Here is a 26840-nt window from a genome sequence, read left to right on the forward strand (position 1 = left end):
GGGTCACTTACAAGGACCGCCAGCTCTATTTAGACTCTCCGGTGAGGCCTGGGCTTTTGTCCAGGCAGAGAACTTGGACTCGAACTGAGGACAGGGGCGCTGGGGAAAAATGTACTTTGTTTGGAGGCTTTGCCCTCCTGGGTATCCTGTCGTTTATATTGGCTGTGTTTGCTGATTGATGTTGCCTATTCGTTTTCGCTATTTTGTTATTTTCGGGGTTGTTTTCTGGGCTGTTGTTTATTTATTGTGGTGTTTTTTTTTTGTTTTGTCCACTGGTGGGTTGGGGAGTAGTTTGGGGTCCCGATGGTTCATGTGTCCGTCTTTTGCCCGCGTGTTGGGTTGAGGGGCGGAGCTCGGGTTGGAAGCGCGGGCTTTCTTCCCGCGACGGAGGAATTGGGGGCGGGGCCGGCGCTGGTAGGGAGGGATTGGTGGCTGTGTTGCGTTGGTTGGTTTGGGGGGGGGGGGGGGGTCGTGGTTATGGCAGGAGTAGCCGGGGTCAGCAGAAGTCAGCTGACACACGGAAGCACAATGTTAGGGATAACGCAGCTAGGGGGAGCCCTAGCTTTGTGGGGGGGGGGGGGGGGGGGGGGGTGTTGCTGCAGGGACTGTGAGGGAATGGATGTGAAAGGGGGGGGTGGGAGGGGGGTCTGCCGCCGTGGGGAGCAGGCTTGCGGGGTTCCCTGGGCGCGTGGCAGGTTGAGGAAGAGCTATGGCTGATCGGCGTAGGGGGAGGGGGATGGCCCCCCCGGGTTCGGCTGGTCACATGGAACGTGAGGGGGCTGAATGGTCCGGTGAAGCGATCCCGGGTCTTGGCTCACTTGAGGGGGTTGGGAGCGGATGTGGCTATGCTCCAGGAGACGCACCTCAGGGTTACGGATCAGGTGAGGCTAAGAAAAAGTTGGGTGGGACAGGTGTTTCACTCTGGGCTTGATGCGAAGAACCGTGGGGTGGCAATTTTGGTGGGTAAGAGCCTGTCGTTCGTTGCATCCAAAGTGGTGGCGGATAGTGCAGGTAGATATGTGATGGTGAGTGGGAGACTTCAGGGAGAGTGGGTGGTCTTGGTTAATGTTTATGCTCCCAACTGGGACGACGCGGGCTTCATGCGGCGAACGTTGGGCCTGATCCCGGACCTGGAGACAGGGGGATTGATCCTGGGTGGGGACTTTAACACGGTGCTGGATCCGGCTCTGGATCGCTTGAAGTCTAGGATGTGCAGGAGGCCGGCAGCGGCCTCGGTGCTGAAGGGGTTCATGGATCAGATGGGAGGGGTGGACCTTGGAGGTTTTTGGAGCCGGGGGGTAGGGAGTTCTCCTTTTTCTCCCATGTTCATAAGGCATACTCCCGGATGATTTTTTTGTGCTTAGCAGGGCGCTAATCCCGAGAGTAGTGGGGGCGGAGTATTCGGCGATAGCCATTTCTTTTTTTTTTTATAAATTTTTTTTATTGAGTTTTCATTTTATATATGACAAATTACAAGTTATTAGAGAGAGAGAAAAAAAAAGGAAAACACAAAAATTTTACATGAATATTTACAGGTAAGCATCTTCATAACAATAATTGTGGCCGCCCCCTTTAGCCAGCATACATATTTTACATTCCCCAATATGGCCGAGGCACATGTTTATAGGCATTTATTTATAGTTTGGTTTTGGGCCTTAGCTTGCCATCAAACCCCCATACCGAGCCCGTAGCCCCCCCCTCCCCCCGGCTACCTTCCCCCGATTCCCGCCCATTTTCCCCTGGTTCTTGGCCACCCGACTATTCTCCTCATGTACGTTGGCCACAAACAGGTCCCGGAACAGTTGCATGAATGGCTCCCACGTTCTGTGGAAGCCGTCGTCCGACCCTCGGATGGCGAATTTGATTTTCCATTTGGAGAGATTCCGAGAGGGTCGGACAGATCATGCCCACATTTAGTGGATCTGGAGCTGGGGGAGGGGAAGGATCAGCGCCATTGTGGAGGTTGGATGTGGGGCTTTTGGCAGAGGAGGAAGTGTGCGGGCGGATCCGTAGGGGCATAGAGGGGTATCTAGAAACCAATGATAACGGGGAGGTGCAAGTTGGGGTGGTTTGGGAAGCGCTAAAAGCAGTAGTCAGAGGGGAGCTGATATCTATTCGGGCGCACAGGGAGAGGGACCGAGTGGGAGAGGCTGGTGGAGGAAATGGTAAGGGTGGATAGGAGGTATGCAGACAGGTTTTTGAGGAAGCGGCGCAATCTCCAAGCGGAATTTGACATTTTAACACCCGGAAGGCAGAGGCGCAGTGGAGGAGGGCGCAGGGGGCGGTATATGAGTACGGGGCGAAGGCAAGTCGGATGTTGGCTCACCAGCTCCGGAAGCGGGAGGCAGCTAGAGAAATTGGGGGAAGCCACGGATGCAGAAGGGAACTTGTGGGGGGTGGAAAGGACATCAAAGGGGTGTTCAGATCCTTTTATGAGGGGCTGTACCCGGCGGTGCCCCCAGGGAAGCAGGTGGGATGGACCGCTTTTTGGATAAGCTGGAGTTCCCAAGAGCAGGGGACGAGCGGGTGGAGGGTTTGGGGGCCCCAATCAAGTTGGAGGAGCTGGTGGAGCGTTGGGAAGTATGCAGGCAGGGAAAGCGCCGGGCCCTAACGGGTTCCCGGTGAAATTTTACAAGAATGTTTCAGATTTACTGGGCCCTCTGCTTCTGAGGACCCTGAATGAGGCTACGACGGGGGGGGGGGGGGGGGGGGGGCTTTGCCCCCAATGGTCCAGGGCAATTACTCTTTGCTCCTGAAGGGGACAAGGACCCTTCAGTGTGGGTCTTACAGGCCGATCTCGCTCCTTAATGTAGATGTCAAGTTGTTGGCAAAGGTGCTGTCCAGGAGGGTGGAGGATGTGGTCCCGACGGTGATTCATGAGGATCAAACGGGGTTTGGTAAAGGGGGACAACGGAATGCCAATGTGCGGAGGCTCCTTAATGTCATGATGATGGCGCCGGCAGCTGGGGAGTCAGAAATAGTGGCGTCCATGGATGCGGAAAAGCTTTTGATAGGGTGGAGTGGAGTTACCTGTGGGAGGTGTTGCGGAGGTTTGGGTTTGGTGAGGGGGTTCATCAGCTGGGTGAAGTTGCTGTACAGCTCCCCGGTGGCGAGTTGTAGTGACGAATGGGAGGAGGTCGGCGGACTTTCGGCTTTCCGGGGTACGAGGCAGGGGTGCCCCTTGTCTCCCTGCTCTTCGCATTAGCGATTGAGCCCCTGGCCAAGGCGCTGAGGGACTCGAACAGTTGGAGGGGGAGCACCGGTTGTCGCTGTACGCAGATGATCTGCTGTTGTATGTCGCGGATCCGGCTGAGGGGATGCCAGAGGTGCTGAAGGTACTTGAGAGTGAGTTGGGGACTTCTTTTCGGGCTATAAGCTCAATGTGAGCAAAGTGAGCTGTTTGTCCTGCACCGGGAGATCAGGAGAGGGAGATAGGTGAAATCCCGTTGAAGAGGGCTGAGAGGAGCTTTAGGTATCTTGGGGTCCAGGTGGCTAGGACCTGGGGGGGGCATGCATAGGCGTAACTTTTTGAGGCTGGTGGGCCAGATGGAGGAGGAGTTTAGGAGGTGGGACGCGCTACTGCTTTCGTTGGCGGGCAGGGTCCAGTCGATTAAGATGACGGTGCTCCCGAGGGACGCATGGAAGATATTGGAGGTGGCGTCCTGTGCGGGTACGAGTCTGGAGGCTTTGGCGACGGCCCCACTTCCACTCCCCCCAGCAAAGTACTCTACGAGTCCGGTGGTGGTTGTGTCCCTTAAAATCTGGGGACTGTGGAGGCGGCATAGGGGGGGGAAAGTGAAGGCCTCAGTTTGGGCCCCGATACGGGGCAATCACCGTTTTGCGCCGGGGAGAACGGGTGGGGGATTTGGGAGTTGGCACAGGGCAGGCATCAGACAGTTTGGGGACCTCTTCCTGGATGGGAAGTTCGCGACTCTGGAGGAGCTGGTGGGGAAGTGGAACCTCCCCCCCTGGGAACGCTTTTAGGTATATGCAGGTCAGGGCATTTGTTAAAAGGCAGGTGGCGGAGTTTCCGCGGCTGCCGCCAAGGGGGGTGCAAGATAGGGTGCTTTCGGGGACGTGGGTCGGTGAAGAACATAAGAACTAGGAGCAGGAGTAGGCCATCTGGCCCCTCGAGCCTGCTCCGCCATTCAATTAGATCATGGCTGATCTTTTGTGGACTCAGCTCCACTTTCCGGCCCGAAACACCATAACCCTTAATCCCTTTATTCTTCAAAAAACTATCTATCTTTACCTTAAAACATGTAATGAACGAGCCTCAACTGCTTCACTGGGCAAGGAATTCCATCGATTCACAACCTTTGGGTGAAGAAGTCCTCCTAAACTCAGATCTCGGCTATTACCAGCTGATGCAGGAGGAGGAGGCCTCAGTAGATGAGCTCAAAGCGAAGTGGGAGAAGAGCTAGGGAAGAGATTGAAGATGGAACGTGTCGGACGCCCTGGAGAGGGTGAATTCCTCCTCCTCTTGCGCACGGCTCAGCCTAATTCAGCTGAAGGTGCTGCATAGGGCTCACATGACAGGGACATGGATGACCCTTTTCTTCAGAGGGAAGACAGGTGCGGGAGGTGTTCGGGAGGCCCGGCGAACCACACCCATATGTTCTGGGCTTGTCCGGCCTTGGAGAGGTTTTGGAAGGGGGTGGCGGGGACTTTGTCGGAAGTAGTCGGGTCTAGGGTCAAGCCGGGCTGGGGGCTCGCGATCTTTGGGGTAGCTTCGGAGCCGGGAGTGCAGGAGGCAAGAGAGAGAGGCCGGCATTCTGGCCTTTGCGTCTCTAGTAGCCCGGAGTTCGGAGGCCAGGATCAACGACATGGCTGGGTTCATCAAGTTTGGAGAGGATGAAGTTTGCCCTGAGGGGGTCAGTACAGGGGTTCTTTCGGAGGTGGCAGCCCTTTCTCGACTTCCTGGCGAAGGGTAGAGAGTGGTCGGTCTCAGCAGCAACTTGGGGGGAGGGGGGGGGGGGGTTGTTTTTGCGGCGGTGGGTTTGCTATGTGTTATTTTCTTCTTTCGTGTATTGCTGTGGTTTTTTGTTATTATTTATTTTGGGGGGGGGGTGAGTTCTTTTCTTGTGTTGGTGTAGAAACACGCCTTGTTTGTTTTAAATTGTGGGGAGAAAATTTGTTATTGAAAACTTGAATAAATTAAAAAAAAAGTATTATCATTGTTTGTCACAGTGCTTCTACAAGATGTGCATTCGTCAGTACTAATTAAAGCAGGAACTACAACGAGTTAGAAGCATGGAAGTTGAAGGTAATGAGAAACTATATTTTAATACAAACTGTATTTGATGAGTACAATGAACATGTGGTAGAAAGTAATGGCACAAACTGTAATAAACCTAACCTAAACTCATTATAAACCACAATTAACCATCTTGAAAATCAATAACAAAAAGCAGGCTGAAACTTACAAAATGGCAACACCAAAGAAATTAATATTGCTATTTTATGTGACACTTTGTAATATAATCATGTAAAATGGATATTGATCAAATCAACTTTTACTGTACGCAACAGGATCAGTTATGTAACCGTTTACATAAATTTGTATGAACTATAGAAACAACTTGTTTTTATATAAAATGCTGCATCTAGCATATAGAACATAGACAAATATCTTACTGCACTTTCCTCATAAGTAGGAGTAGTCCTTTCAGCCCCTTGTGTCTGCTCTGCCATTCAATAAGATCATGGCTTATCTGATTATAAACTTAATTCCACTTCCCTGCCTGCCCCCCATCACTTTTGATTTCCTGGCAGAAGGAAGATAGAACACTTCTGGTCTGGTTAGAAACTTCCAAGCACACTCTATCGATTAGATGACACACAAATTAGTGAACAGTCAGATGGTATTGTGACATTGGTCAGTAATCAACTTCTCTGACCATTCATTTTGGAGTTTACAGAATGTACTGAAATAAAGTGCTCAAATCAAGGAGGGTGTTTCAGGAATTCCATGGAAAATAAAGGTATTTTATTTTATTTGTATTGGTAACATTAGAAAGGTATAGTTTTAAATGGGTTTAATATGTCTGTGCCTGGAAGGGTAAAACCTAGTTAGATCCATGCTGGATAAACATGTTGTATGAGTGGGGGTTGGTTAAATTACAACAGTGTTTCTATTGTGCTTAGAGGGGGCTATGGCATGAAAAATAAATAAAAGGCATAAGCACATGGGGGTTGCTTAGCAACTGGAGCTTTGCAAGGCAGATCAGCTTTTAGTTAGCTAAACTGAATCCAGTTGGAGATGGATATTGAGAGAAGTTAGATATTCGGAGTTAGAGACAATTGCAGTATCCAGATTTAAAGTGGGACACCAGCCTTCAAAAAATGGCTGATGTCATTTTAATACAGTCTGGGAATCAAGAGTTAAAGCAATTGCGAGCAGTTTGCATAGCAGTCAGGACAAAGAAATCCTAAAAGGGGTTGGTGTGAAATCCTGGACTGGATTCACTGTTAAAAGTGGAGCAGAAGCTTTGTTTTAAAACTTTCATTTGGAAAACCTGGTCTGGATTTTAGAATGCAAACCACCAAAGGAAGCCCTCACGAGGCAATCATCTGGTGGGGTGGGGTTTCTGAGGAGACATCCAGAAACATTCACTTGGGGTTCAGAGTGGAGAGCGTATCTGTCCATAGTCATCTGGTAGGCTTAAAAGGGACTTTGGTTTAATGTGGCCATTGTAGATTATGATGTACTTTGTACTCCATGCTAATCCTAAAAAACTGTGTATAATTGTTAATCTGGGGGCGGAGGGGGGGAAGAAAGAATAAAGGCATATTATTCCAATTTTTTCATGTTCAATCAATTTATTTTTGTTGTTAAAACTAATTAGTGGTCCTGTGACTGTTCCTCCACATTTTATAAAAAGTAAAAGTTATGGTTTTTTTGAGCCAGGTTTCCATTTTGGGACCTTCCTGTCCAGTTATAACATTAACTGGATCGCAACACACTAATGATAGAAAAGCAAGGTGGGAGGAACATCAACGCAGTAACTTCCACCAACTAAGCTGGGTATTATAGTTTAGGAAGAAAACATTTCTAGCAATAAAATGCAGATTACATGAGTGAGCTTGGAACTGTACTTTGTTTATTCAGAAGCATTCATGCACATAGGGTGTAGCGGCATTGCCATTGGACTAGTAATCCAGAGACCCAGGGTAATACTCTGGGGAATCCAGGCTTGCATCCCACCTTGGCAGGTGGCGAAATTTGAATTCAATAAAAATCTGGAATTGAAATGTTGACCATAGAACCATTCACTAACGTCCTTACCTGGCCCACAACAATGTGGTTGACTCTTAACTGCCTTCTGAAATGTCCTAGCAAGGTTCAAGAGCAATTTGGGATGAGCAATAAATTTCTATGTCCCATCAGTAAAAAAAAAATGGAATTCATATATGTTAATCAAGCAACTTACATGTTCCACAATAGGTGAAATAGCAGCTGAATTCACAGGTCGTTCAGTCCTGAATGTTTTCAAGTGTTCCAAAGTTGCAGAATCAAACAGCTTTAATAGAAAAAGGAAACTGAAAAAACTAGTGAAACAAGGCAATATATTTGTTGTTATTTCTGTACTTTTGAGTATCTGATTCAATAGTCTTCACAGCTTCAGGCATTCTTAAGCAATAGACTTCCTACATATCAGTACCAATGGCATAGATAAGAGAACGGACGGAGATTTAAAACAGGAATTTAGGGAGCTAGGGTGGAAGCTGAGAGCCAGGACAAACCATGTTGTCATCTCTGGTTTGTTGCCTGTGCCACATGCTAGCGAGTTGAGGAACAGGGAGAGAGTGCAGATAAACACGTGGCTGCAGGGATGGTGTATACATAGAACAGTACAGCACAGAACAGGCCCTTCGGCCCTCGATGTTGTGCCGAGCAATGATCACCCTACTCAAATCCACGTATCCACCCTATAACCTGTAACCCAACAACCGCCCCCTTAACCTTACTTTTTAGGACACTACGGGCAATTTAGCATGGCCAATCCACCTAACCCGCACATCTTTGGACTGTGGGAGGAAACCGGAGCACCCGGAGGAAACCCACGCACACACGGGGAGGACGTGCAGACTCCGCACAGACAGTGACCCAGCCGGGAATCGAACCTGGGACCCTGGAGCTGTGAAGCATTTATGCTAACCACCATGCTACTGTAGGAGGGATAATTGGTGACTGGTAACTGGTGTAGGATCAGTTACGTGGATAATTGGATCACATTCTGGGGATGGTGGGACCTGTACAGACAGGATGGTTTGCACCTGAACCAGAGGGACACCGATATCCTGGGAGGGAAATTTGCTACGGCTCTTTGTGGGGGGTTTAAACTAATTTTTCAGGGGATGGGAAAACGAGCTGTAGTCCAGAAGCCAGTGTTGAGCGTAGTGAGGTACTGAGGAGGGTATCAAGGTCGCAGGAATGTACCGGCAGACAGGAAGGTGGGTTGAAGTGTGTCTACTTCAATGCAAGGAGCATCCGGAATAAGGTAGGTGAACGTGGAGTGTGGATTGGTACTTGGGACTACGATGTTGTGGCCATTACGGAGGAATGGTTAGAACAGGGACAGGAATGGTTGTTGGAAGTTCCGGGGTATAGATACTTCACTAAGAGTAGGGAAGGTGGTAAAAGAGGTGGAGGAGTAGCATGGTTCATCAAGAATAGTTTAACGGCTTCAGAAAGGCAGTTCGAAGGGGATCTGCCTATTGAGGTAATATGGGCTGAAGTTAGAAATAGGAAAGGAGTGGTCACGTTGTTAGGAGTTTTCTATAAACCCCCAAATAGTAATAGAGATGTGGAGGAAGAAATTGCAAAACAGATTATGGATTGGTGTGGAGGTCTCGGGGTAGTTGTCATGGGTGACTTTAACTTTCCAAATATTGACTGGAACCTCTATAGGTCAAACAGTTTGGATGGGGCAGTGTTTGTACAGTGTGTGCAGGAGGGTTTCCTGACACAATATGTGGATAGGCCGACAAGAGGTGGTGCCACATTGGATTTGGTACTGGGTAATGAACCGGGCCAAGTGTAAGATTTGTTTGTGGAAGAGCACTTTGGAGATAGTGACCACAATTTGGTGTCTTTCACTATTGCAATGGAGAGGGATAGGGCCATACGGCAGGGCAAGGTTTATAATTGGGGGAGGGGTAATTATGATGCGATTAGGCAAGAATTAGGGAGCATATGATGGGAACAGAAACTGTCAGGGAAAGGCACAAATGAAAAGTGGAGCTACTTCAAGGAACAAATACTGTGTGTCCTTGGATAGGTATGTCTCCGTCAGGCAGGGAGGAAATGGCCATTTGAGAGAACCATGGTTCATAAAAGAGGTTGAATGTCTTGTCAAGAGGAAAAATGAAGCGTATGTAAGGATGAGAAAACAAGGTTCAGTTGGGTCGCTTGAGGGTTACAAGGTAGCAAGGAATGAGCTTAAAACAAAAGGGCTTAGGAGAGCTAGGAGGAGGCATGAGAAGTCCTTGGCTGGTCGGATCAAGGAAAACCCCAAGGCTTTTACTCTTATGAGAGAAATAAAAGAATGACCAGGGTGAGGTTAGGGCCGGTCAAGGACAGTAGTGGGAACTTGTGCATGGAGTCAGAAGAGATAGGAGAGGCGTTGAATTAATACTTTTCTTTAGTGTTCACCAAGGAGAGGGGCCATGTTTTTGAGGATGAGAGTGTGATACAGGCAGGTAGGCTGGAGGTGGTAGATGTTGTGAGGGGGGATGTGTTAGCAATTTTGAAAAACCTTAGGGTCGACAAGTCCCCTGGGCCAGATGGGATATATCCTAGGATTCTTTGGGAGGCAAGGATTGAGATTGCAGAGCCTTTGGCTTTGATCTTTGGGTCCTCACTGTCCACGGGGATAGTGCCAGAGGACTGGAGAGTGGCGAATGTTGTTCCTCTGTTCAAGAAAGGGAATAGGAATGACCCTGGCAATTATAGGCCGGTTAGTCTTACTTTGGTGGTCGGTAAGTTAATGGAAAAGGTCCTGAAGGATAGGTTTTATGACCATTTGGAAAGATGCGGCTTAATCCGGGATAGTCAACACGGATTCGTGAAGGGTAAGTCTTGCCTCACAAATTTGATTGAATTCTTTGAGGAGGTAACTAAGTGCGTAGATGAAGGTAGAGCAGTTGATGTTGTATACATGGATTTCAGTAAGGCGTTTCATAAGGTTCCCCATGGTCAGTTCATGAAGAAAGTAAGGAGGTGTGGGATAGAGGGAAATTTGGCCAATTGGATAAGTAACTGGCTATCACATAGAAGACAGGGTGGTGGTGGATGGAAAATTTTCAGACTGGAGACCAGTTACCAGCGGTGTACCACAAGGATCAGTGCTGGGTCCTCTGCTATTTGTGATTTATAATCAATGACTTGGAGGAAGGGGCTGAAAGGTGGGTCAGTAAATTTGCTGATGACACCAAGATTGGTGGAGTAGTGGATGAGGTGGAGGGCTGTTGTAGGCTGCAAAGAGACATTGATAGGATGCAGAGCTGGGCAGAAAAATGGCAGATGGAGTTTAACCCTGATAAGTGTGAGGTGATTAATTTTGGTAGGAAAAATTTGAATGCGGATGATAGGGTCAAAGTCAGGGTTCTGAGGAATGTGGAGGAACAGAGAGATCTTGGGGTTCATGTCCACAGATCTCTGAAAGTTGCCACTCAAGTGGATGGAGCCGTGAAGAAGGCCTATAGTGTGTTAGCGTTTATTAACAGGGGGCTTGAGTTTAAGAGCCGTGGGGTTACGCTGCAACTGTACATGATCCTGGTGAGACCACATTTGGAGTATTGTGTGCAGTTCTGGTCACCTCACTATAGGAAGGATGTGGAAGCATTGGAAAGGGTGCAAAAGAGATTTACTAGGATGCTGCCTGGTTTGGAGTGGAGGTCTTATGAGGAAAGGTTGAGGGAGCTAGGGCTTTTCTCTTTGGAGCAGAGGAGGATGAGAGGCGACTTAATAGAGGTTTATAAAATGATGGGGATAGATAGAGTGGACATTCAGAGACTATTTCCTCGGGTGGATGTAACTGTAACAAGGTGGCTTAACTATAAAGGTTCAGGGTGGGAGATATAGGAGGGATATCCGAGGTAGGTTCTTTACTCAGAGAGTGGTTAGGGTGTGGAATGGACTGCTTGCTGTGATAGTGGAGTTGGATACTTTAGGAACTTTCAAGCAGTTATTGGGATAGGCACATGGAGCACACCAGAACGATAGGGAGTGGGATAGCTTGATCATGGTTTTGGACAAAGCTCAGCACAACATAGAGGGCCGAAGGGCCTGTTCTGTGCTGTACTGTTCTATTATAATTAAAATCTTTCTAAAGATGTTTCTTTTGGTTGGAGGCAGCAGGGGGTGGCCAGAGCGAGGGATTGGTGCCAATGTGGAGTATCTGGGTTGGCTTAAATGGCCCTGAAGAAAAATTACATAAATATGAGAAAGATCATCCCTTCAAAAATGGCGCAATTACCAAGATTATTTATCCTACAAACCCTACAAAACGCTAGAAGATAAATGGTACTCTGAATTGCAAAATTGCAATTCAAACCATACTCCATTGATGCCCATTTCAAACATTGGTGACACCGACTACGTATAAACTGAGCATCAATGTTTAGTCAGATTGTGCCAGAACTAAGTGGTTCCGACCTTGTTCCAGCTCTGATCCAGGATTGGAAGCAAGAGCTGACTGCTGGGGATTGGAGAGCTGCTGCCCCTGACCGCACTGCTGCATCTGACGAAGATACCAAGGAGCCTTGGCAAAACCAGGCTGATCAATGCTTATCCTTGCCAAAAAACCTCACTTTTAATAAACAGACTTTGTACATAATGTACGATATCCCCACAAGCTCAGATTGGAACAAGATGCAGAATCTGGTCCATTCACAGCTAAGCTTATAATCACACTATTAAAATTATAATCAATAACTTAAAGGAAAAAAAAGGCATACCTTAGCAGTATTGTCTTTTGAAGCAGTGATAAACATGGTCAGGTCTAAGGATGTTTGGATGTCGTTTATTTGCTTGGTGTGTTCTTTTACTTTTGTCATTATTTCTCCAGACTGTCATTAAAGCAAAATGAGAGAAATGTCAATAATTACATACATTTGTTCTGAAGAGGAGTCACTATGACTATGGTCTCAAAACATTAACTCTGTTTCTTCACAGATGCTGTCAGATCTGGGTTTTTCCAGCACTTTTGTTTTTATTTCAGAGCTTTTATGCAAATAAAGCATTATTTAATCATCTTAGAGATATCCGTAGAATTCCTACTGTGCAGGAGGCCATTCCCTCCATCAAGTCTGCACCAACTCTCTGAAAGAGCCCCCTACTTAGGCCTACTCCCCACCCTATTCCCATAACCCCACCTAACCTGCACATCCTTGGACACAAAGGGGCAATTTAGTATGACCAATCCATCTAACTTGCACATCCTTGGTCCACAGTCAAGACTCCTAAATAACAAAGGAGAGTCCTCTCAATGTCTCAAATTCACTGACTGATGTAGAATGGAATCATACATCCCAGGAACACTCCTTTCATAGAAATAAATTTTCCTCCATACATTTTTGAATATCAAGCATCATCTAAAATGGTTAATGCTGTTGTAAATGTAACCTGCAGCACTTAAGGACTTCAAATGTTCTTCAAAATTCACCATACTCAAGAGCTGTGATTTTTCAAGTAGATATTTATAAATCAAAATCGCTTATTGGAGAAACACTTTGAATTTCGTCAAAAGAATTACAAGCAACAGTATTCCTTGCCAAAAGTAGTATTAAAAATATACATGGTGACAAGTTTGTAAAGAATTGTTTAGAAAGAGGTGGAGGAACAGCTCAATTGTCACAATTTAAAATCATTTAAGAATTAAAGAACTAGACAATACAGATTCTCTGGTTATCAGTGACATTTCAGATCAATACAGCAACAGAAATACCTTCAATTTCTGACACATGACCCAAGTTTGAAAATTTTCCACAGAAATCAGACAGACCATCAATCAATTTACCGTTAATCTAAGTTTCTAAATTGCTAAAATTATCTTGATTGCATTTCCTTCTAGATGCCTGGGCTGGAGCACGTCCGCTAGGAAGAGAGGTTGGTCAGGCAGAGAAGGCTCTGATCAAAGTGTACAAAATTATGATGGACGTAGATAGGAAAGAACTTCCCCTTTGCAGAGGGGGCAATAACCAGGGACAAATTAATGGGCGGGAGCTTTAGAAGAGATTTGAGGGAAAACCGTTTTCACCCAGAGGGTGGTCGGAATCTGAAACTCACTGCTTGAAAAGGGTGTTAGAGGCAGGAACCCTCAACATTAAAGAAGCATATAGATGAGCACTTGCAACTCCACAGCACACAAGGCTATGGACCAAGTGCTGGAAAATGGGATTAGGATAGGTACTTGATGGCCGGCACATACAGGATGGCCAAAGGGCCTCTTTTTGTGCTGTAAAACTCCATGACTAGTGGATTAACAGCAATATAACCTAACTTCATCCATTTTTCAGCATTACTATGGTTGAGAAAAATTGGAGGTATATTTTCCTGCACAATTCCTAGTACATCGCTGAGTTACAAGATAAATAATTCAAATATGACAAGGGAGCTGATAATACGTGGTCCATTCACCCTATGTAACTGCAAATCAAATAGGTTGTTGGGAATGGTGTTAACAAGATGACTCCCAATTTGAACATAGACTATTGCATTTCTAATGAAAAATAAAATCAACTTAATTGTATAATCCAAAAGCCATTTCTAACTTCAACCAAGCACCAAAATGTTAAATTCTTCGAAAAAGGCACATATAGTTTATTAAATCATACACTTCTGTGCAACTCTATACAACATACTAATTACAACAGCTAGGAACAGCCCAACTGATACTCAGGTAGATATTGCAATGCTACTCCAAGGCATCTGGACATCAATCTAGCACAAACGTGGACATTGTTACCCCAAAAGTGAAGTAGAGGCTTTCTTTATTATTTTTCCCTCTATGAGAGATACTCCTCATTGAACCCGACTGCTAATTATTTTCTCCATGTTCAGTTCATTTCCTACCTTCTGTTCTGAACAATGCAACAATTAATTTCCCAATCGTTCTCTTTCCCTCCTATTAATGCTACAAGTTGAGAAATTCTCTTTAACAAATTTGCTAATACTCCATGATGAAAATGAATATGACCTATAATTATTTTACAACCATTTGGGCAAACTTCCCTTCTAGCTCACATCAAGACAGCTGAGTTATACGTCACCATTTAAACAGTATGACTTGCCATTCCAGCCCAATTTCAAAAGTTTTACATATTTATATAATGTGAGACTTTGGAAATAGCTAATCACTTTTCCTTGAGATACAGAGAACAAAATTGTCCTCTGAGGTGATGATCCCTGCCCCAGGAAGCATGCACAGTATTTACATTCCAATGCTGTCAATAGATTCCAAGCAATCATTCTGTACCTTCTTCTTACCTTAGCACTATACTGTACCAATTCACCATTCTCATGTCCTGCAATGACAAATTCTCCAAGAGGTCCCCAAACAGCACTTGTTATCTTTGACTCACTGGCCGGAACCTTCATATACGGTTCATTGTCACCTAAGGATTAATGGGAAAATAAAAAAATGTAATTAGCCCCTTTAACATAGACAAATCTCCTTTAGAGGAGAATAGCAATAGGCACTGAGCCTTTTAAGGAGAGCTGATAAAGATAACTAAAATATGAAAAGAATAGCTCATGATTTGAGAAGTTTCAAGTGTGAGGAAGAAGGGTGCATTCCAAAAAGCAGAGTTCATGTGGTTGCAAACTCTCCAATTGAAGGTGAAATAGGGAGAGTTGGCTGGATGTATAGGAGGCTACAGTAAGGGGGGGGGAATCCAAAGGATACTGAAGGGATACAAGGGTGAAGAAGATTGCAGAGGTAGAATGGGTTAATGTTAAGAGCGACATATTACTGAAATTACAATAATAGAATGGCGAGATGCAGTACTGGGAAAAAAATTATTGTCCAACCAATGGTACATGAATCAATGTAGGTGGCATCAGTTTGCAGGCATTTGTGCACAATATTAAGCACAGAATACTTTTGAGTAATTTGAGCTGAACAGTATACATGTTTGTTCATTTACAACTTTAAACTAAGCAAAAAATGGACAATACTGTACCATGATGAAAACAAGCATAGCAACCCTGTTTCCTTTGTTCAAAGATGTCACATTAGTGCATTGTTTAAATATAGTGAATATAAAACACATGGCAGCCAAAGTCAGAGCCACCAGAAGAAAAATGGGAAATATGTACCAAAAAAATGAAACATTCAAGACCACCACACTGCCATAACTCCAGGGCAATGGTGGATTCAAGATCACGTCTACAGGTCTTGGGAGGTTCAACAAAAACACAGAACTTTATTTAGGAGATGTTAACACTACAGGTCGTGATGTCACAGTCCGTTTGCCCGTGCAAATGGCTGAAGCCATCATTCTCTTGTGCTCCTTTTCAGCTATAAGGCTGCTTGCGGGGAAACACTGAAAACACTATCAATACACAATATTTCCTCTACCATTAAATCAAACATTCCTGACACAATGAACTGTACGACATTAACAATTACCAACAGGAACGGTCAATCAATAAGTCAGACATTCAGAGGTCGTTGTCTGTCAGCAAACCTCAGGCACCTGCTTTTTATTACTTGCTGCAACCTCTGGTGTCGTTGGCTTGAACATAAGAACTAGGAGCAGGAGTAGGCCATCTGGCCCCTCTGCCATTCAATGAGATAATTGATCTTTTGTGGACTCAGCTCCACTTTCCGGCCCGAACACCATAACCCTTAACCCCTTTATTCTTCAAAAAACTATCTTTATCTTAAAAACATTTAATGAAGGAGCCTCTACTGCTTCACTGGCCAAGGAATTCCATAGATTCACAACCCTTTGGGTGAAGAAGATCTTCCTACACTCAATCCTAAATCTACTTCCCCTTATTTTGAGGCTATGCCCCGTAGTTCTGCTTGGTGTGAGTGTCGTCAGTGGTTATTTTAACCAGAGTTGACATAGTGATCGGAGGTTGACCCAGTGTTTGATTCGTAATTGGTGCTGTTTTCCCCCAATCGGTTTGGTTTGCGTCAGTTCTTGGGAAGGTCTAGGTCGTCTCCTGGCACAGCTGGATTTGGATTCTGTTGCTTCTGCCTCTGGTGGCTTGGTTCTTTTCGCCAAAAGTTGATCCACATTCCTTCTCGATATTACATCACCTCGGGTTTGTACGGTGTAGGAGAGAGGTCCTGTCTGTGCTAAGATGGTATAATTTCTCGCCAGAATTCTTGATCCTGGTAAGAAACACAACATTTTGCCTTCTCCCACTGTGTGACCTGATTCTGCTGCTTTTCTCAACAATTTATTTTGTCTTGGGCGGTTTGAGCAAATCAAATGCTGTGCATAGTTGCCATTTAAACATCATCATTGCCAGAGAAACTTGGGTAGTTGAGAGCACGGTGTTCCTGTATGTGAGCAGGAATTGACTCAAATGTTTAGATAATGAACCATAGATGTCATAGATGTTTACAGCTTGGAAACAGGCCCTTAGAAACTTGGCGGCATGGACAAGCTGGGTCTATCATTAAGCTAGTCCCACTTGCCTGCATTTGGCCCATATCCCTCTATGCCCACCCTGCCCATGTAACTGTCTAACTGCTTTTTAAAGGAAAGAATTGTATCCACCTCTACCACTGCCAGCTTGTTCCAGATGCTCACAACCCTCTATGAAAAAATTTCCCCTCTGGTCTCTTTTGTATCGCTCCGCTCTCACCTTAAACCTATGCCCTCTAGTTCTAGACACCTCTACCATTGGGAAAAGAGGTTGACTACCTACATTATCTATGCTCCTCATTATTTCATAGACCTCGACAAGATCACTCCTAAACCTCCTACACCCCAGGAAGAAAATCCCTGTCTATCCAGCCTCTCCTTATAACTCAGACCATCAAGTCCTGGTAGACTCCTCATAACTTCTACATTCTTTCTAGTTTAACAACATCCTTCCTATAATAGGGATACCAGAATGAACACAGTATTCCATGTGAGGTCTTACCAATGTCTTGTACAACTTCAAAAAGACGTCCCAACTCCTGTATTCATACCTCCAAGGAGCTATGACCCTGTACCCCTAGATCTCTTTGTTCTGTAACTCTCCCCAACTTTTTACCATTAACTAAGTAGGTCCTGCCCTGATTAGATCTACCAAAATGCATCACCTCACATTTATCCAAATTAAACTCCATCTGCCATTCATCGGCCTAGTGGCCCAATTGGTCAAGATCCTGTTGCAATCTTATATAACCTTCTTCACTGTCCACTATGCTACTAATCTTGGTGTCACCTGCAAACTTACTAACCACGCATCCTCCATTCTCATCTAAATCATTAATATATATCACAAATAACAGTGGACCCAGCACTGATCCTTGAGGCATACTGCTGGTCACAGACCTCCAGTTTGAAAACCCACCCTCCACAACAACCCTTTGACTTTGGTCACCAAGCCAATTTTGTATTCAATTGGCTACCTCGCCCTGGATTCTGTGAGATTTAACCTTTTGCAACAACCTACCATGCGGTACCTTGTCAAAGGCCTTGCGAATGTCCACGTAGACAACGTCGACTGCACTGCACTCATCCACCTTAGTGGTTACCCCTTCAAAAAACTCAATCAAATTCGTGAAAAATTACTTTCCCCTTACAAAGCCATGCTGACTGTCCCCAATTAGCCCTTGCCTGTCTAAATGTCGGTAGATCGTGTCCCTCAGAATACCTTCTAACAAATAAGGCTCACAAGTCTGTAGTTCCCAGGTTTATCACTACAGCCCGTCTTAAACAAGGGCACAACATTTGCTACCCTCCAATCTTCAGGCACCTCTACTGTGGCTCTCGATGATTCAAATATCTCAGCTTAGAGGCTGGCAATTTCCTCCCTCGCCTCCCACAACGTCCTGAGATAATTTCATCAGGTTCCGGGGATTTATCTATCTAGATGCACTTTAATACCTCCAGCACCTCCTTCTTTGTAATACATAACATTCCTCAAGACATCACTTTTTATTTCCCCAAGTTCCCTAACATTCGTGCCTTTCTCAACAGTAAATACTGATGAGAAATACTCAGTTAGGACTTCTCCCATCTCTTGTGGATCTGTACATAGATGATCTTGTTTATCCTTAAGAGGCCCTACCCTCTCCCTCGTCACCCTTTTACCCTTTATGTATCTGTAAAAGCTCTTTGGATTTTCCTTTGCCTTATCTACCAAAACAACCTCATGACCCCTTTTTGCCCTCCTGATTTCTCTCTTAACTCTCCTCCGACAAGCCCTATATTCTTCAAGGTATCCACTTGATCCCAGCTGCCTATGCAAGTCATATGCCTCCTTCTTCCTTTTGACCATAGCCTCAATATCCTGAGTCATCCAGGGTTCTCTCCTGGTTCTCTGGTTACCTTTAACAAATGTTTCATTGCCTGTACAAAATGTTCTGCCAGCTCATTTGTGGCAGGGGATAAGGAGCAGACCGAAGGTGTTGAATTCCGTTGTCCTTCAAATAGTTTGAGATATGAACTGTGGTCCATTATCGCTCACCAGCTGTTCAGGGTAAAAGATTCTGAATATTTCACTCGATCTCTCAATTGTTTTCTCCAATGATGTTAACTTCATTATGGCAACTTCAGGCCATTTTGAGTGAGCCAGGCCTCTTCTGGCCATTCCTAAGGGTGCAATGGGGCAACTGAGGGCATGTTCTACACTTTTGCACAAGGTGAACACATTTCCGCCTACTCCTCAATTTCGGCATTTAGCCCTGGCCACCAAAAATAGATCCTGGCTATCTTGGATTGGATTTGTTTATTGTCACGTGTACCGAGGTACAGTGAAAAGTATTTTTCTGCGAGCAGCTCAAACAGATCATTAAGTACATGAAAAGAAAAGAAAATACATAATAGGATAATACATAATACATAAAGGTACACAAAGGTACATAACATACAGGGATGTAGTATAAATCAGATCAGTCCACAAGAGGGTAATTTAGGAGTCTCGTAACAGTTGTGAAGAAGCTGTTTTTGAATCTGTTGGTGCGTGTTCTCAGACTTTTGTATCTCCTGCTCGATGGAAGTTGGAAGAGTAAGCCGGGTGGGAGGGGTCTTTGATTATGCTGCCCGCTTTTCCAAGACAACGGGAGGTGTAAACAGAGTCAATGGATGGGAGGCAGGTTTGTGTGATGGACTGGGTGGTGTTCACGACTCTCTGAATTTTCTTGCGGTCTTGGGCCGATCAGTTGCCATACCAGGCTGTGATGCAGTCGGATAGGATGCTTTCTATGGTGCACCTGTAAACGTTGGTAAGAGTCAGTGTGGGCATGCTGAATTTCCTTAGTTTCCTGAGGAAGTATAGGCGCTGTTGTGCTTTCTTCGTGGTAGTGTAATGTGGGTGGACCAGGTTAGACTTTTGGTGATGTGCACACCTAGGAATTTGAAGCTGTCAACCATCTCCACCTCGGTCCCGTTGATGCAGGCAGGGGTGTGTACAGTACTTTGCTTCCTGAAGTCAATGACCAGCTCTTTAGTTTTGCTGGCATTGAGGGATAGATTGTTGTCGCTGCACCACTCCACTAAGGTTCTCTATCTCCCTCCTGTATTGACTCGTCATTGTTCGAGATCCAACCCACTATGGTCGTGTCGTCAGCAAACATGTAGATGGAGCTGGAACCAAATTTTGCCATGCAGCCGTGTGTGTACAGGGAGTATAGTAGGGGGTTAAGCACGCAACCTTGTGGGGCCCTGGTACTGAGGACTAACATGGAGGAGTTGTTGTTTATTCTTACTGATTGTGGTCTATGGGTCAGAAAGTCGAGGACCCAGTTGCAGAGTGAGGAGCCAAGTCCGAGGTTTTGGAACTTTGATATGAGCTTGGCTGGGATTATTGTATCTCCTTCATCCTTACAATACCACAGTGGCCTTTGTGTAACTGGTTTAATATAGGTTTTCTCAATAATGATGGAATGATGACTGTCATTCCCCAAAGATAACAACCAGCCTTCACGGATAACTCAAGCCTTCAGGTGGAATAAGGCTTTAACTCCGGGTTTGCTCCTGAAGTCTTTCCTTGAAGCACCATGTCCATAACCTCGGACAGTACTGGATAACTTCTGGTATGCTTCTTCACCTGTCCTGCAACTAGAGTGTTATGTACTTACTCGTAGAAAATATTGCCACACAAACTGTTCATTGATTAACTATTTGGTAAGGGGAGTCGAGAGAGCCCATCTGCATTCCTATGAATGTTTGACTTGATCGTGTAGAGTAATACAGTATAGAAGTGGCTCTTCAGCCCATTGAGTTTGCACCGACAAAACTACACTAATCCCACTTTCCAGCGCTTGACCCATAACCTTGAATGTTATGACATTTCAAGTGCTCAGCCAAGTACTTTTTAAAGGCTGCGAAGATTGCCCTCCCAGGCAGTGCATTCCAGCCTCCCATCATCTTCTATGTGAATTTTTTTCTTTAAATCCCTCAAAAGCTCCTGCCGCTCACCTTAAAAATATGCACCGTTGTTATTGACCCTTCAACTAAGGGGAATAGTTGCTTCCTATCCACCCTGTCCATATCAATCATAATCCTGTGCCACAATCAGGTCCCCCTCCAGCCTCTTTGCTCTAAAGAAAACAACCTGAGCCTATCCAGCCTGTCTTCACAACTCAAGTGCTCCATCCCAAGCAACATCCTGGTGAATTTTCCCTGCACCCTCTCCAGTGTAATCAGATCTTTCCTATAGCGAGGCGACAGAACTGCACACAGTATGCCAGCTGTGGCCTAAACAGTCATGTACAACTCCAACATTACCTCCCTGCTCTTATAATCTATGCCCCGCATTGTGTTATTAACTATCCTATTGTCCATGAAGACAGCAGGACAGGTTCTGTGGATAAGCACCAGGACTCCTCCGAGCTTCCTATAGTACTGCCGTTCAAGGAGTACTCCCTTGTCTTGTTGCTCCTTCCAAAGTGCATCCGCTTGCACTTTAAGGTTAAATTCCACCTGCCACTGATCTGTCCAACCCATCTATATCTTCTTGCAACCCAAGACCTTCTTCCTCACTATTAACAACCCTGCCAATGAAGTGTCATCCATAAACTTACTCTCTCTCTCTCTCTCTCTCTCTCTTTCTCTTTCTTCCCCCCCCAGCTTTGCTGAAATCCATACAAACTATATCAACTGCACTGCCTTCACCTACCTACACACCCGATCACCTCCTTGGAAAATTCATTCAAATTCGTTAGGCATGACCTCCCTATGACAAAGACATGCTGACTGTCCCTGATCAAACCATACCTCTCCAAGTGGAGATTGATTCTGTCCTTCAGAATTCTCTCCAATAGTTTCCCTACCAGTGACGCGAGACTCGCTGGTCTGTGATTGCCTGGTTTATCTCTACCACCCTTCTTTAAAAGTGGAACTACATTAGCTGTCCTCCAATCCTCAGGCATCTCTTCTGTGGCCAGAAAGGAATACAAATTTGTGCCAGAGCCGTTGCAATTTCCTCCCTTGCTTCCCACGGCAAACTGGGATACAACTCATCCCGGCCTGGGAGTTTGCCCACTTTTAAGCCTGTCAAAACCTCCTCACATCAAACTGTTCCAGGAACCTCAGTCCCTTTCCCCAAATACTGTACCTGCATCCTCCTTCTCCCGAGTGAAGACGGATGCAAATTACTTAACACCCTACCAACGTTCTCCAGCTCCACGCACACATTGCCCTCCTGGTCCCTACCCTTTCCGTTTATCCTCTTCCCGTTAATAGAGTATCTTGGGATCCTCCTTAATCTTAACCGCAAGTGCTTTTCCATGCCCCCTCTTTGCTCTTTTAATAGCTTTCTTTTTTAAAAAAATTAATTTCGAGTTTTTCAATTCATTTTTTCCAATTAAGGGGCAATTTAGCGTGGCCAATTCACCTACATTGCATATTTTTGGGTTGTGGGGGCAAAACCCACGCAAGCACGAGGAGAATGTGCAAGCTTCAAACAGACAGTGACCCAGAGCCGGGATCGAACCTGGGACCTCGGGGCCATGAGGCAGCAGAGCTAACCCACTGTGCCACCGTGCTGCCCTTTTAATAGCTTTCTAAAGATTCTTCCCCTCCCCGCAATTTCTATACTCCACTAAGGCCTTCGCTGATTTGCTCCCTTTGCACCTGCTAAAAGCCTCTCATTTCTTTCTTATCCAGTCCTGAGTATTCTTAGACATCCAGAGTTCTCTGAATTTGTTGCTCCCACATTTCATCCTAAAGGGAACATGTTAATGTGTACTCTCCTCATTTCCCTTTTGAACACCCCCACCCTCACTGCTCTCCTGTAGATTTTCACACAAGCTGTTCCCAATCTACTTTAGTCACGTCTTGCTTTATTCTAAAAAATCTGCCTCCCCCAATCCTATACCATTTTTTGCAGACCATCTTTTTCCTTTTACATAAATTAAATTGTACCGTGTTGTGGTCACTATCACTAAAATGTTCTCCCACTGCGACCTATGACTTTTCCCAGTAACCAAGATGTTATCCAGGTAACATTGGACTCCGTCTAATCCATTTAAGGTTTGACCCATAACACGTTGGAGAACCTCTGGCACTGAAATTAAGTTTCTTTGTATAGAAATAGTCCTTTGTGTCACACAATAATAGCTGTGAATGCTGATCCACATTTATTTGAAGATATGCTTGACTGAGGTCTTTTACTCAAGTGTTGGCCTCCAGCCAACCCAGGGAATAGGCATTGATCAGGGGTAGAGGGTATTGCTCTGCACACAGTACAGAATAAATAGTGACTATAAAATGGCCACAAATGCGTACAGATCTGTCTTCATCGCGGGTACGATCGGTGTTGCCCAATCACTCACATTAATGGGTTTAAGGCCTCCCATTCTAATTCTAAATCTACCTTAGGTCTGATTACATACAGCATTGACCTAGTCTTCAAGCATCTCGCCTGACTTTCTTCCTTAATCTTCTGCTTTACTGAGATATATTTCCTGTTTCCCAATTCACCATTGAAGACAATGGCATGTTTCTTCAAGATTTTGGGTAGGCCTGGTTCGGAATCTCCCATGAGATTTACTTAGCCCAAATGAATCTGATCTTTTCCAGCCAAGTTCTTCCCATTAGTGCCGGATAATTTCCTTTGAATATGTGCAAGGACAAATCTGCCATTTGTCCATTATTTTTCTTAGATTTCTATTTAATTAATGGATATCATTAGAAAATGGACTCCTCCTTTTTATTGAATATTTGGAGTAATTCAACCATGCGTGTCAGTTTTCCAAAATCAAATTTAAACGTTTAAGAAAAAACATTTGCAAAATACGATTAATCATTTCACAAAAAACATTGACAGGTTTCATTGGTTTTGCTCAGTCTTCAGTCTATACTATAATCTGTGTTCTGATTCGCTCTTTCAACTCCAGGTTTGTTTCCAACTGCAGTCGTTATTTTTATTTATTTTTTTTAAGACAAAATTATAGTTTTACCTCACCTTTCCCTTTCCTATAAATATTTTTATTCTCCTCCTTTTTCATTTTCTCCTAAATTTGCACCCACTAACAATAAACAATAAGCAGCAACTAATATAATATCAATCCCCATATCAATAACAATGATCCCATCCTCCCACCAAACCCCCAGACATCAGCCCGCATGTTAATGTAAACAAATGACAAAAAGGGAACAGGAATCATTCACAGTCACCATTAACACATAGTCCCTCTCTCCCCAACCCTCCCAACAGCCGCCCCCAACTAATGTTCGATGTTATCCAGTTCTTGAAAGTGCATAATGAATAACGCCCATGAATTGTAGAACCCCTCTATCCTTCCTCCCAGTTCAAACTTAACCTTCTTAAGCATCAAAAATTCCAACAGGTCCCCCCCGCCACGCCAGGGCACAGGGTGGAGAGGTTGATCTCCATCCTAACAGGATCTACCTTTAGGCGATCCAGGAGGCGAATGCTACAATATCTGCCTCTGCACCCGTTTCTAAACCCGGCTGGTCCAACACCCCAAATATGGCCTCCCGACGGCCCGGGTCCAGTTTCACGTGCATCACTTTAGAGATTACCCTTAAAACCTCCTTCCAGTAATCAGCCAGTTTTGGACAGGGCCAAAACATATGAACGAGATTTGCGAGGCACTCCCGCAACGTATTTCTTCGAGGCGAGTGTCTACAAACGCTGTTTTGCCTACTTCATTGCCAGTTCACATGTGGTGGATTCAAGACCAAGTCTACAGGATTTGGTGGTTCAACCAAAATGTAGAGCTTCATTTATAAAATATTAGGGGCAGCACGGTAGCATAGGGGCAGCACGGTAGCATGGTGGTTAGCATAAATGCTTCACAGCTCCAGGGTCCCAGGTTCGGTTCCCGGCTGGGTCACTGTCTGTGCGGAGTCTGCACGTCCTCCCAGTGTGCGTGGGTTTCCTCCGGGTGCTCCGGTTTCCCCCCACAGTCCAAAGATGTGCGGGTTAGGTGGATTGGCCATGCTAAATTGCCCGTAGTGTCCTAAAAAAGTACGGTTACGGGGGGGGGGGGGTTGTTGGGTTACGGGTATAGGGTGGATACGTGGATTTGAGTAGGGTGATCATTGCTCGGCACAACATCGAGGGCTGAAGGGCCTGTTCTGTGCTGTACTGTTCTATGTTAACAATGCAGGATGCAATGTTAGACTTCCTGTTTGCCCGCACAAAACAGCTGATTACGTCACACAATCGTTTTAAAATGCCTCCATTCAGCTGCAAGACAGCTTGTAAGGAAACATTAAAAATACTCTGAATATACAACATAGGCCAAGCGCTGGAAAATGGGATCAGTGTAGTCAGGTCCTTGCTTGACAGGCGGGGACACTGTGGGCCGAATAACTTCCTTCTGTACAGTTAACACCCAAGAATCTATGAATGGAGAAACTGCTACTGATGATCCTTATTGGCACAAAAGATTCTGTCAAACAAGACCGTTTACTACACCGACCTGCCTCACTGTGGAATTAGCACCATCAAATGGAGGTTACTGAGAAAATCAAGTCCCATTTCAGTTCCAGAAGGTTAAAACTTCACTTTTCAGAAATCCACCATAAGGCAAGTTCAACAACAGGATGTTTGATCTTTAAATTCAGCTAAAAATTTTCAATAGTCCATTTTAATTAGCAAGGGATTTACAAAACACTTCCAAATTAATTATGCTACAACATAAAATCCACAATGATTGTAAATATATAGCAGAGGAAAAAACATGTTTATTATTTTTATATGCCGAAGTAACACAATACTGCAGAATCAACCTGTTTTGGAAATGTGGGCATTGAAAATGTTCATATCTACTGTCATGGGAATGTCACTTTAAGAAATGTTCGTCTTCTCAAGTGGCTGCAGTGATGTCATTGTGTGGGTGGAGCTGTGCTCTGCTCTGCTTTTTACTTTCGCTTTGAGCTGGAAGCTGTTTTGGCTCTGAGTTTTAGTTACATTTTCAGTTGGGGAGCTGCATTCAAACCAAGGTGGTGTTCTCTCTCTCTGGCAACTAAAGAATGTCCCCAAAACACTTGATGATATCAAAGTAATACCTGTTTCTGTAAGGAATGCAAACCTACTGTCTTTGTTAAAAAGGATTTTTGACTTATGGATGTAGTTAGGAAAGATATTGAGGGTTACCTATAGAGTCTTGTATCTGTGGGGATTAACTGTGTTGGTAGTTGATAAGATGTTTACTGTGTGTTTATAAAATGTTATCTGGATTCATAGAATAAACGCTGTTTTTGCTTGAACATACTTTAGATCTCTGTTGCATCACACCTGTAAAGTGGGCCCTTGTGTTCCCCATAACCAAAATCTATTAAAAATTGTGGGTCAGGTGAACTCCATGATATACTTTGGTGTTCTCTAAACCCTGGCCCATAATACTACAGATACACCTATATGAAGACAAATGCCCTGGTGATCAATGAGGATTACAATATTAAACTGCTACATGTGAACTGCTCTTGTACCACATTTCACTAGTTTTCTCAAAGACAGGTTTCCTCTGTAAATTGAACAGCTGGTAACATATTTGAAAAACTGTTTTCTATTAAAATGCATTCTCCTTACTTATCTGAGCAGGATCACGTATGTCAAAGAAGCTGACGTAACAATGGTAGCCCATCTGCTTATCAGTCGTAAACATGATGATGTTGCCACTGAAGTCAAATCCGCCCGTTCTGACTGCAGAGCTTGTTTTAAACAAAGCAAGTTGCTTCCCTAATAATGAGAATGATCAATCTGATGAATGTAAAACAAACAAACCCTGCAACAAAAATGGACAGTGCTACAAATTATTTTTTAAAAACGTGAAACACTGCATTAAATGCGGCGGCTAATACATTTAACAAAATTACTAAACATTTTTTAAAAAACAAATTAATAATTTACAAAAACAAGAAACTAATCTTAATATGAAGGTTTTTGTAATCTTCATTCGACAGAAATTAAGTGTCAAGTTTTGGCAGTGTGCATCAATCTGTAAGCTGGTAAAATGAACAATAGACTTGAATTTATATAACACTTTGTGACCATGGGGTACCTCAGTGCTTTACAGCCAATGAAGTTCTTTTCAAGTGTAGTCACTGTTGTAATGTAGGACACCTGCTGACACAACCATTTTATCTAACAAGTAACTGAGGTGTAGAGACTGGGAAATCTCTGATCCAAGATTTGTTCTATCCAGAATTAGCTGATGTGAGCTATAGCTGTGGTGGAGAAC

At 44.6% G+C, this 26840-nt stretch overlaps 1 protein-coding gene across 1 annotated transcript in view; it reads right to left on the reverse strand.

Annotated features, from left to right (window-relative positions):
- Positions 1-26840, reverse strand: part of eif3i (eukaryotic translation initiation factor 3, subunit I) — a 52410-nt gene that overhangs the window by 8643 nt on the left and 16927 nt on the right. The window contains exons 5-8 of the mRNA XM_038794789.1: positions 26189-26338; positions 14495-14622; positions 11965-12075; positions 7434-7523 (exon numbers count right to left, since the gene is read on the reverse strand). Of these exons, the coding sequence (XP_038650717.1) occupies positions 7434-7523; positions 11965-12075; positions 14495-14622; positions 26189-26338 (479 nt within the window). The remainder of the gene's footprint in view (positions 1-7433; positions 7524-11964; positions 12076-14494; positions 14623-26188; positions 26339-26840) is intronic.

The sequence above is a fragment of the Scyliorhinus canicula genome, chromosome 1, assembly GCF_902713615.1.
Source record: "Scyliorhinus canicula chromosome 1, sScyCan1.1, whole genome shotgun sequence".
Taxonomy (NCBI): Eukaryota; Metazoa; Chordata; class Chondrichthyes; order Carcharhiniformes; family Scyliorhinidae; genus Scyliorhinus; species Scyliorhinus canicula.